General features: G+C 43.4%; 1 protein-coding gene across 1 annotated transcript; it reads left to right on the top strand.

Moving 5' to 3' along the window:
• Positions 1-507: 507 nt before the first annotated feature.
• Positions 508-2,746, top strand: LOC134182526 (uncharacterized). Its single transcript, XM_062649942.1, has 4 exons — positions 508-643; positions 1,109-1,567; positions 1,636-2,551; positions 2,608-2,746. Exons 3-4 carry the CDS (start codon positions 1,742-1,744, stop codon positions 2,632-2,634), a joined length of 837 nt encoding a protein of 278 aa, XP_062505926.1. The 5' UTR covers positions 508-643; positions 1,109-1,567; positions 1,636-1,741; the 3' UTR covers positions 2,635-2,746.
• The last annotated feature ends 10,571 nt before the right edge of the window (positions 2,747-13,317 follow it).

Below are 13,317 nucleotides of genomic sequence, written 5' to 3'. Positions count from 1 at the left end.
TTGTTCTCACGTGAGTCAACGTTCGGCCACACACACATACACACTGACACTTACATATATATTTGCCCTGCCGCTTTGTTTCCGCTGCGAATACTATAAACAGTGTATATATCGCAACGTATAAAGTAAAGATACCAGTCTCTCTGCCAGACTGTATCTAAACATATTGTTCACCATTTTGATATCAAGTTTCAGCAACTCTGGAGCTGCACAGTCAGGCAACGTTCATTATGTGTACGCCTACGGACGATGCAGCCTTACTGAATCGAATGTCCTCTCTGAACGATAGCTCTCGTGACAAACTGGCCGGAATGGGTCTGGGAATGGGACTCAGTTGCATCGATTTTCGTCACCACTTGCTGGACCGACAGATTGACCCCAAGCCGTCTCAACTCCTTCAACTGACGATGGAATCAAGCTACAAGGCTTTCAGAACGGATATTCTAGATTGGTACAAACTAGGCCGTGAAATGCGCGGAAGCCTGGATACGCCATCAGGCTTGCCTGTCCAGATCAACGTCGGTGGCAATTACAATCGCAAGAAGGAGTCGCGTACTTTGCAACGAAACGAAGGCCAAAAAGTCCACACGAGAACCGTCCGTTTTGATATTGGAAGAAACGCTAGAGAAGACGACGATCAGAGGTATTCAAAACAGTGCCGTATCTAAGGAGGGGAGTTCCTGGGGAGTGGCGTTCCTGGAGAGTGGAGTTCCTGGGGAGTGGTCTTGGTTGTTCAGTTCACCCAAAATGCATAGGCGTGGTTGCTTATTCACTTTTGTTTTAACGTCAATTGATGGTCTAATATGTGTACATAATTTATACAAACCAAGATGATACGTATACACATGTACAGTTCTGTAGGCTAGAATGAGCATTTCTATACTAGTTGATGAGAATTATGTCCAAAATATATACAGTAATTTCAAATAAATTAACGTTAATTTAAAACAACATAATATCAATTTCAAGCGAATTAGTATTGATTTTGAGCGACCCCTAAAATTCTTTCTCTGGCTACGCCGGTGTGGAAATCTCTTCTTGTAACCGCTAAGTATATGTCCACAGTAACATATCTATGGCATGTCGATGAATTCGCTTCGTTTCTTAGGGATGGCGACGGTTCTTCCTCTCGTCTTGATAAGCTCATCAAGATCAGGAAAGAAAAGACAAAGTCAGACGTAGAGAAACACGCCGGGAGAGTTAACATTTGCAAGGATATAATACGCGAAGAGAACCGGGGAGCTACTCACTTCATCTCTTCGGTGGATTTGGGAGCAAAGATTTGCATCACTTCAAAGGTCGTGATTACTGAAACAAAGTCCACGTTTTCGGTGAAAGCAGGGGTACGAGCATTGAGCCATTTGGCATTTAAAGAAGAGAATATATCTGCTGCTGCCAAATACCAAAGTCGTATATCTGCTACCATCGATCCGAGGGTCAAAATGGAGGGAGCGAGGACGGTGGTAAGTGAAGAATGCGAGCGGCTTATTGGGTATGAGGTGAGTCCCGTGTGGCTACTTGTAAGCGAATCAGATTGGCGCAGTGCAATGAAAGAAGCGTTACCGCTGTACGTGAAAGAACAACTGGCTTCTTTACCCTCCGTGATTGCATCAGGTAATTATCTTTGCTTTTTAGAATGGCAACGTCTACAGAATACAATACTGCTCAATGTATTTGCAAAGGATAGTTGGCAATGTCGTTGCTATTTTCTATTTTTCTTTCTTAATTAATTTCGTTAGTAATGTGGCTGTCTAGTATTCGATTCCAATATACTATTGTATACACACTAGTTGGTCAATGTTTTGTAGGAGGACCATTTTTGATCGGAGCTGGGAACTACTGTTTGAGACGTAGTACAACGTCACAGCCACAAAAGTACGCAGAAGAACCAGGTGAGCAACATGATGACGGTGGGATTCAGCCGCTTGATATCAACCCCAACAAAGACAGAGAGCAACCAAACCAACTAAACGCAGTTACCGCCACTATTCAGTCGAAACGAAATGAAGGTAACTGTGACATTGAGAGTGTGCGACTGGATGTAACCGAGAAAGGCACCGTCAAAGAAGATAATGAAAAGATTAGATTTTTTGTTGATATTCCACGTTACCAGGGTGGCTCGACATCTGTTGCAGACGATGACGATCCAATACAAGATCCAAACAGTGGATTTTACATCTACTGCAAAGTAGACGGCACTAAACTATTCTTGTGCGCAGACTCGAAAGACGAAAGCAAGGTTTGTCTCGCTACTAGTGTTCCGTATCCCAACGCTTACGCTCAATTCTACTTGGAGTTTCCGAGTACGCACCGTCTGGCACCCGCTTCTCGTTGGGCAAAGGATTCGTTGCACGTGTTGAGGAAGACTGCTTACATGAGACGCCGTCAGTATCTTGTCATTGATACACAGACTAGACAGCTGTCGTTTACACCTCGAAAGGCACTGCTTCAAAATGAAAGAGCAATATGTCAGTTTACTTTGGAAAATATGCCGATAAACAGAGACAATGTAAAGGAATCGGGAATTGACGTTTGTTGTAAACACAGCAAGGTAGTTGGACATTGAATTTGTTGAATATTGATATCACCTGATATGTTTATTTGTAGAATGTTGGCCAATTGACTATTTCTTAATGTTGTTATAGCGTACTTTCAAATTTCTGAAGTCGTCAAGTTTGTGTAACTACTTTTATGCACTAAAACTCTTTAAAAAACGATGAAGCTGGCTACAAGTTAGATATCTAGAAGAGACCAGTTGTGTTAATCTATACATTAAAGCAAGTAATACATCGCTTTAACGATTATTTATCGATTGTTGGGTTACAGATACCGGCATTAAGCCCGGTTCACAGTACGACACTGGCACAGCGTCCTGCGACCGTTCTGGACGCTGACAAGGACGCTCACACGAGCGTCAGCAAAGACGCTGGCACTGTACCATTCACAGTATTGCGTCTGACGAGCATCCATCGCACAAAGAACACACTGCGACAGTGGTCTGGCGCTGCAAAGTAACCACGTGTGTACAATGTACTCGCGACAAACATGGACGACGACGTTTTGCTTTTGTTGCGCTGCTGCGCCGTAGTCGGGATCAATCGTTTTCTTTCATCCTTATGTCCTTGTATTCCTTTGACTAAACTTGCCAAACGCAGGGAAAACCACGCACACACTCAATGAAAACTTCCAACGATGAATCAATGATCGATGCCATGTGAACGAATAGAATATCCCGGATACTTCCAGTGACTGACTTTAGATTGGTTGAAACGGAGCACGTGATGTCATCGGAAGCTGAGTCACTTCCGGCTAGGACGCTCGATTAGAACTTGTCTCTATTGTAGGGTCGTGGACGCTCGCCTAGCGTTGTGCGAGCGTCGTACTGTGAACCAGGCTATACACTGTAGGATACCAGTATGTCTGGCATACGATACCGGTATGTCTGCAGTACGATACCGGTATTTCTCCTGTACGATACTGGTATGTCTGCGGTACGACATCGGTATGTCTGCGGTACGATATCGATATGTCTGCTGTATGATACCGGAATGTCTGCGGTACTATACCGGTATGTCTACTGTACGATACCGGTATGTCTGCGGTACGATACCAGTATGTCTGCGGTACGATACCGGTATATCTGCGGTACGATACCGGTATGTCTGCGGTACGATACCGGTATGTCTGTGCAGGTCTGAACATCGAGGCTAAGCAGTAGAAATACTATGTAGATAAAGCAATGTTACATAGCTGTAGTATAGCAAGCAGTGGATGGTGCATTCGGTAAGTTTGCAACTAGTTACACTACAGTTCCAAATCCGTAAATTCTTTCATCCTAAAGTAAACTTATCGGTCAAAATTCAACCTGAATTAAGGCGTATCTACTGGCACAATACAAATTTCAATTTATCACTAGATTAACACACACACACACACACACACACACACACACACACACACACACACACACACACACACACACACACACACACACACACACACGCGCGCGCGCGTCATCTCACCATTCCACATGCTGTTCAGTAGCGTCGTTTAAGTAATAGAATTGGCTTCAGTAAGTCATCCTCCTCAATACTGACAGGTGTAACCATTTAGACAAAGACAGAGATATGTAAGTCCCACAGCAGGCTCCCTCGGATTTGACAACAATCAACGCCACTGATATACATATATTGTTCATGACACACTAAACATATGCAATACAGTAACTCTAAAAGCCCAAAGGCAGCATGTAGTTAGAACACAAAATTAATCTCATAGCCAAACACAATGCATAAACTAAAATATGTCTAAAAATAGTTGCAATTGTTTCTTTCCCGCTGAGTCCGTTTGGCAGTTCAATTACTTAAACATAGGTATAGTCGCACATACACTGACAAAATCGTGAACAGCAGTAACATTATTAATTATGTGCACACGTAGCTTACAGTCGTGAGAGAGTCTGTTCCAGTTTTCCATGTAGCAGCCGTCCTTCTTGTATTGGACAATAAGTTTTCTCCACATTGAATGCAAGTCGAGCAGATTGCCGTTGCCTGGGAATGCAGGCAGGTAGTAATAATACATCAGAAATCACCGATAAACAGTCAGAAAATTTACACAATAGGTGAGAGTTTTACAACACACACACACACACACACACACACACACACACACACACACACACACACACACACACACACACACACACACACCACACTCATGCATGCACGCTCACACACACACGCACGCACACACACACACACACACACACACACACACACACACACGCACACACACGCACACACACACACACACACACACACACACACACACACACACACACACATGACTCTGGTCTCTGTCAGAGCCATATATATATATATATATATATATGGCTCTGGTCTCTGTTGTAGCCTCGCAATCCAGGCTCTTCCGCACAGTCGCTGAGCTAAACGCACGTGAATCAAACGAGGAGGAGGAGCTTTTGCCTAAGCGCGAGAGTTCCTCCTCGTCGTGTGATTCATGTGCGTTTAGCTCAGCGACTGTGCGGAAGAGCCTGGCTTGCAAGGCTACACCTGTGGCACAATAGCGCAGGTTGGCCACCTCTGCTGCATACAAAACCTACGTAACAATACTCCTTCTACTGAAATTGTCTAGCAGTACAGATATTATTTCTGTATGCCACAAGCGTCATGCAGTAAATTCATTAGTCCGTCTATAACTTATAATGTATGTAGGCACTACACGTCGAGGTCAATTTGTGGCTGCATGTTATAAAAATTATTTTTTGACCTGTACCTTTTCCGCGACAAACGATCCCATCCCTCAACTCTATACTAGCAATATCGTAACGTCTTCTCAAATCCATACAGAGACGTGACATAATCTGAGAAAGCTAGTCGCACTGCTAACTAATCAGTTCTGCGGTTCCAAACGGCGTGGCGCAAGAGTGGAAGGCAAAAACGACAACGCGGACACTGCAAAACGCTAGTCATCCAGCCCTAACGTAGCTAGCAACTCGGGAACTGTACAACACTAGTCATCCATCCTCATTTTCCTGGCAACGCTCATTATGTCCAGGTATGGATGATGCAGCCTTACTGAATCGAATGTTGAAAGTGTACTCTCTGAACGACAGCACTTGTGACAAACTGGCTGAAATGGGTCTGGAAATGGGACTCAGTTGCATCTATTATCGTCACCACTTGTTGGACTGACAGATTGACTCCGAGTCGTTTTCACTCATCAACTGACGATGGAATGCGGTTAGAGGTCTTTCAAAACGGACGTTCATGATTGGTACAAACTAGGCCGTGAGATGCGCGGAAGTCTGAAGACGGCATCGGCCTTGTCAGTCCACATCGACGTCGGTGTCGAATACAAACGCAAGAAGGAGTCGCGTATTGCAACGGAGCGAAGACGAAAAAGTCCACACGAGAACCGTTCGTTTTAAAAAAAACGCTAAAGAACACGAAGACCAGATGTATTTAAAATCTCTTCTTGTGACCGCTAGGTTTACCTACGTGTAAGCTAGTCTTTCCTAGGAATGACGACTATGTTGTTGACCCTCCTCCTCTCGTCTTGACATGCTTATCAAGATCAGGAAAGAAAAGACAACGTCAGACGAAGACATACATGAAGAGAGAGTTACGATTTGCAAGGATATATAATACGCGAAGAAAACGGGGGAGCGAAAAGAACGGGGGAGCTACTCACTTCATCTCTTCAGTGGATTGTGAGCAAACATTTATCGCATTTGAAAGGTCGTGATTGCTGAAACAAAGTCCAAGTTTTCGGTGAAAGCAGGGTTACAAGCATCGAGCTTTGCTGCTATTGGCATTGCATTTAAAGAAGAGAATCTATCTCTTGCTGCGAACTACGACAGTCGCGTATCTGCTACCATCGATCCGAGGGTCAAACTGGAGGGAGCGAGGATGGTAGTAAGTGCAGAATGTGAGCGACTTATTGGGTACGATGTGAGCCCCGCGTGGCTACTCATAAGTGATTCAGATTGGAGAAATGCAATGAAGGAGGACTTGCTGTTGCGCGTGAAAGAAGAGCTGGCTGCTTCACCCGCAGTGACTGCGGCAAGTAATTAATTATTACGTTTGCTTAGAATGGCAAAATGACATACAGTACTGCTCAATAAATTTGTGGTTGACTTGTCAATATTCTTCTCTCTAAATTAGGGGGTGCGTTCGATTGGGCTCTTCCAGTCTCTCCCATGTGCACGCTCTTCTTCCAACTTCGACGGCTCTGCCGCTTTGGTCGGAACAGCCACCTCTACCAACTCTGGTGCTGGTTGGAAGAGCACGCCCTCATTCAAACTCTTCCAGCTCTGCGCTAAAGGAGGTTGGAAGAGTGGTGTGCTCTTCCAGACTCTTCCGGAAGAGACTAAGAGAGCCCAATCGAACGCGCCCTAGTTTATTTTCTAACTAATCTCGCTACTAATCTGGCTGTCTACTAGTCCCATCAGTCTATTTACACAAAGCGTGTGTTCGTTTACACATAACCATAAATTGTAAAATCTACTGGGTTTTGTGCACACACCCGTTTGTACATTGTTAGCCAATGTTTTGTAGGAGGACCATTTTTAATCGAAGCTGGGAACTACTGCTTGAGACGTAGTACAACGTCACGGCCACGAAACAACGTGGAAGAACCAGGTGAAAGACATGATAACGGTATGAAACCGCAACTGGATATCAACACCAATGGAAACAGAGAGCAACCAGACCAACTAAACGCAGTCACCGGAATTATTCAGTTAAAATGTAATACGGACTGTAATGGCGACATCGGGAGTGTACGACTGGAGGCAGCCGAGAAAGGCACCATTAAACAGGACAAAACAGTTCAGGATTTTGTCGAGATTCCACGTTGTGAGTACGGCTCGACATCTTTTGACGACGATGACGATACACAAAGGATCCAAACAGTGGATTTTAATCTACTGCAAAGTAGACGACAATAGACTATTCTTGTGGGCAGACTCGAAAGACGAAAGCAAGGTTTGTCTCGTTACCAGCGTTCCCTATCCCAACGCTTACACTCGATTATACGTGGAGTTTCCGAGTACCCGTCGTTTGGCAGCTCTTTCTTGTTGGACGAAGTATCCTTTGCACGTGTTGAGGAAGACTGCGTACATGAAACGCCGTCAGTATCTTGTCATTGATACACAGACTAGACAGCTGTCGTTTACTTGGAGGGAACCTGCTTCAAAATCAAAAAGCAAGATGTCAGTTTACGTTAAAAAATATGCCGATCAAACAATGACATTGTAAAGAGAACTGAGATATAACTTTTTTTGGAAACATAGAAGAATAGTTGGACATTGAATTTTTACTTGCAAAGGTGTGCTATTCCTCTAATGTTCTTGTGTTAGTATACTTTTAATTACGATTTTGTGTGTGTGTCTTGCAATAGAACTGTAACGAAGAACGTACGCACAACTGAATGTGTTCTAGATGTCAACGTTTTATTACTAAAGTCGTCAAGTTTGTGTTAACCACTTTCTTGCGCTTAAAATCATTATAGAAACGTTGGTCTTACAAGCTAGACATCTAGAAAGCACCATTTGTGTTAGACTATACATCAAAGCAAGTAATACATCGCTTGAACGATTATTTATCGATTGTTGCTGTACCGATACAGGCAATACACGGTACCATACTGGCATGTCTGCGTCGGTCTGGATATAGAGGCTAATCGTTACTTATCAAATGGTAAATAGCTGTAGCAGAGCAAGCAGTTGGTGTATTCGGTGGGTTTGCAACCTTTTAGCACACTTTTCATAAATCCATAAAATTCTTTCATTGTAAGATAAACGTTATACGGTCAATTTGATTTGTCTCAGTTCACTGAAATGTATGAAGATATATATATATATATATATATATATATATATATATATATATATATATATATCAAACGACATGTACATGCATGTATACATATACTCTTACTCTAAAAAGCTTCTCTGATATTGGACTAGCTACCGTACGCTACAAACGAGATGAACAAACCTGCCAGCCAGAAATTTGGATCTGGTCCAGGTGGAGCCAATCTTCGCTAAAAAGGAGCGATTAGTATAGTAGGTTTGGACGACATACAACATGAGATTACTGGTGCAGACTAGCTCGGCCTCTCAAAGACATCAACTCTCTGATATCTTAGCTTGACCTGCCACCTCGCCTAATCTCAAAGCATTGTTCAATTTTGGTGTGTGAAACGGCTAATTCCAAACTCAACGTGTACAGACAAATATCCGTAGTCCACATGACGTTAGCCTCGCACCGGACTTCTTCCCGCTGTTTTGTTTGGTTTCCGTATATTCGACACCGACGGTTCTCAGTATGCGTCCCGTATTTCATGTGTGGTGGGGGTGTGTGAGTAATTTCAAGTGTATTGGTGACAAATTTTACTTTTATCTACCGTTTCTATAGCATCTCAGATAGCGCGATACCGTATGCCTATGCGCGCACGTAAATCACGTGCACAGTGCAGACGAGCCAGATTTTACGTAACACACAATTTCTATGGTACTGATAATCAAGTTTTCGTTGCCGCTAAAACAAAAATAAATTCTCGACTTACTATAATCTAGACAATAAAATCACAAACACAGGTCTAGTTTAAAGGCTCCAGTGTGCGATTGTAACACAATATCTATTAAATTGACTCTCACACCTTACCAGCCAGCTTGTTTTTAGACATGTGCATCTAAGTAGGACAATCCATCTGTGTCAATTCTAACGTAATGCAAGTTACGCTCCATATTTTAGCGATTAATTCTATTTTAGGCAGCATGACCATGTTGTAAATGAAAGCCGGAAAGAAAGTTGGGTTTTTTGCTCTAGTGGTACGTCCTCTGGACTGGAACTTCCTATTTTCCTTCCATCCACACTTACCTGACGATGGATCAGCACGTAGCTAGACGTCTATATTGTCACTTCGCTAGCATGTTGTCAGCTTTAGCGTAATGCAAGTTACGCTCCATATTTTGGCGATTGATCTAAACAAGTTGACTTGTAAGTTGTGAGAGTCAATTTAGACTAGACGGGTGACTGGGTTTGCTTCAGTTCCCGTAGAGACTATGTTTCTATATTTGCAGAAAGGTCGCCAGTCCGACTCGCCATCGCTTTCAATTGTCTACCTCCACTGCTAGTTTCAGATGTTCATGTAAATGTATCAAGTCAAAAGCCGTCGTTGAATGATCTATAGACTCGCGACCTAATCGACATGAGAAACTGAGATTCCGTACGGCAACAAACAAAAGTGTGTGTATCGCATGTAGTCATTCTCTTCAGCTTGTTAGAAGCTTCGAGTCTACTCAGAAGGCAAGAATAACAGAGATAATGGGTTCGATTATTGACATCATGACATGCATGCCCTTCATTGTCGCTCGCTAGCTATAGTGACACTAAAACGCGCTTGTTCAAGGTGAGGACTGGACTGGCGGATTTGAAAGGTGAAGCTCTGCAGATACGCTTTCGATTCGCATGCCACGCGTGTTGGAGAAATCTTTTTAGTCGCCGAACAGGCGTGGACGTTCGATATAGTAGTGGTGTCCTTTTCACATCATTGACGTCTGCACTGGCTGCAGACAAATAGCTGTAGCATTACGCAAGATAGACTGCAAATAGTCGTTTCTAGTGCGTTGTGTTGGTAAAAAACAGTTGCCTATCTAATCATGCATATTACATTGGAAAGTACGCCTAGTACGCTAGCGATAACAGGCGTTCGATAATCGTAGGCGTTCGATAATTGGCCTACCCTAGTTGTTCTCACGTGACTCTGAGTGCACGTTCGCCCACGCACTCACTGACCAAGTACGAACGGTGGTGCAAATTATTCTAGTGCATGGTTCCTTAGTGTTCACAATAAAGATCCAAAAAGTTTTCTGCACAGCCCTCTATTGATACACCATGCTGACGATCGATTGAACGAATCTGCTGTCTAGTGCGCTGGCTAGCGACGAGATGCAAGCACTGGTGTCTAACCATAGCTAGTTGATCTTATTGACTTGCAGCTAGTCGATCTAAAAGAGGTGGGAAACGAATTAATTACATAACTCAGTGTCGGTTGATCACTCGGGCTCTGGCTCTCCCTTCGATGATTCAACGAGTCTGTTGACTTGTATCGCAAAGTGAAGTCAGTAAATACTGGGCATGCGTGTATTTGATTGTGCCTATTTGCAAGATTTAAGTATAATCCAGCCTAGACCGGTTGCCCCTGCCGCATCGTTTCCGCCTAGAAACGTAAATATCACAACGTATAATGTGCAGCTACCATGCAGTCTGTGTGCCCGACTGCATCTAGACGTCTTGTGATGACGAACACTAGCACGTGCGTTTGAGTAACCTCGTGATCTTGAGGAAGCTAATATCGTACTCCGACGCGCAAACCTCCTCAGTTCCACGGTTCGAAACGGAGTGGATCGAGAGTGGAAGAAAGAAACCAACAAAACAACGTCAACATTGCTGACAACTCGGGAACTGCACAACACTTCTATTCATCCATCCAGGCAACGTTCATTATGTCTATGTCTACAGGCGATGCAGCCTTACTGAATCGAATGTTGAGCGAGTACTCTCTGAACGACAGCACTCGTGACAAACTGGCCGGAATGGGTCTGGGAATGGGACTCAGTTGCATCAATTTTCGTCACCACTTGTTGGACCGACAGATTGACCCCAAGCCGTCTCAACTCCTTCAACTGACGATGGAATGCGGCTACAAGTCTTTCAAAACGGACGTTCTAGATTGGTACAAACTAGGCCGTGAAATGCGCGGAAGTCTGAAGACGCCAACAGCCTTGCCTGTCCACATCGACGTCGGTGTCAATTACAATCGTAAGAAGGAGTCTCGTATCTTGCAACGAAACGAAGGCCAGAAAGTCCACACGAGAACCGTCCGTTTTAATATTGGAAGAAACGCTAGAGAAAACGACGATCAGAGGTATTCAAAACAGTGCCGTATCTATGCATGGGGTGTTTTAGAGGGTGTTGTTGGGGGTTCAGTGCACAAAAAGCATAGGCGGGGTTGCTTGTCTATTTTTGTTTTAAATAGAGTGATTGTATGTACATAATTATACAGTACCAAGATGATACGTATATACATGTACAGTTCTGTAGGAATGAGCATTTCCATACTAGTTGATATGAATTATGTCCCAAAATATATATGCGGTGGTATAGACCAAGTCTGCATACTATTATTGCTAATAAGCACAACGTCGCGTCGTAATCAAAGTAGCACTTGTCAACATTAAGTTAATAGTATATCTCTTATATAAACAGTAGCGTGTGAGTTGATAAAATTAATATTAATTTTAAACAAATATCAATTTTAAATGTCCCTCAATTTTTTATTTGCTCGCCGCTGTTCAAAGTCTTTCTTGTGACAGCTAATTATACCTAAGCATATGTCCACAGTAACATAAACTAGAATGTCGATGGACTCGCTTCGTCTTTTAGGGATGGCAACAATGATGGCGACCGTTCCTCCTCTCGTCTTGATATGCTCATCAAGATCAAGAAAGAAAAGGTGGAGTCAGACAAAGGGAAACACGACGAGAGAGTTCAGATTTGCAAGGATATAATACGCGAAGAGAACCGGGGAGCTACTCACTTCATCTCTTCGGTGGAATTGGGAGCAACGATTTACACCACTTCAAAGGTCGTGATTGCTGAAACAAAGTCCCAGTTTTCGATGAAAGCAGGGGTACGAGCATCGAGTCTTTCGGCATTAGACATTGCATTTAAAGAAGATAATCTATCTCTTGCTGCCAACTACGACAGTCGTATATCTGCTACCATCGATCCGAGGGTCAAACTGGAGGGAGCGAGGACGGTGGTAAGTGAAGAATGCGAGCGGCTTATTGGATATGAGGTGAGTCCTGTGTGGCTACTTGTAAGCGAACCAGACTGGCGCAATGCAATGAAAGAAGCGTTACTGCTGTACGTGAAAGAAGAGCTGGCTGCTTCACCCTCAGTGATTGCATCAGGTAATTATCTTCGCTTTCTGGAATGACAACGTCTAATAGAATATAATAATGCTCAATGTATTTGCAAAGGATAGTTGGCAATGTAGTTGCTATTTTCTATTTTTTCTTTCTTAATTAATTTCGTTAGTAATGTGGCTGTCTATTATTTAATCCCAACATACTATTGCACATATATAGTTGCCCAATGTTTTGTAGGAGGACCATTTTTGATCGGAGCTGGGAACTACTGTTTGAGACGTAGTACAACGTCACATCCACAAAAAGACGCAGAAGAACCAGGTGAAAGACACGACAACGGTATGATACAGCCGCTTGATATCAACCCCAACAAAGACAGAAAGCAACCAAACCAAGTAAACGCAGTTACCGCCACTATTCAGTCGAAACGAAATGAAGGTAAAGGTGACATCGAGAGTGTGCGACTGGATGTAACCGAGAAAGGCACCGTCAAAGAAGATGAAACGATTAAATTTTTTGTTGATATTCCACGTTACCAGGGTGGCTCGACATCTGTTGAAGGCGATGACGATCCAATAGAAGATCCAAACAGTGGATTTTACATCTACTGCAAAGTAGACGGCACCAAACTATTCTTGTGCGCAGACTCGAAAGACGAAAGCAAGGTTTGTCTCGCTACTAGTGTTCCTTATTCCAACGCTTACGCTCGATTCTACTTGGAGTTTCCGAGTACGCGCCGTCTGGCACCCGTTTCTCGTTGGGCAAAGGATTCGTTGCACGTGTTGAGGAAGACTGCTTACATGAAACGCCGTCAGTATCTTGTCATTGATACACAGACTAGACAGCTGTCGTTT

Source organism: Corticium candelabrum, chromosome 7, assembly GCF_963422355.1.
Source record: "Corticium candelabrum chromosome 7, ooCorCand1.1, whole genome shotgun sequence".
In the NCBI taxonomy this organism is placed as follows: domain Eukaryota; kingdom Metazoa; phylum Porifera; class Homoscleromorpha; order Homosclerophorida; family Plakinidae; genus Corticium; species Corticium candelabrum.
This window is presented reverse-complemented; position numbering and strand designations above follow the sequence as displayed.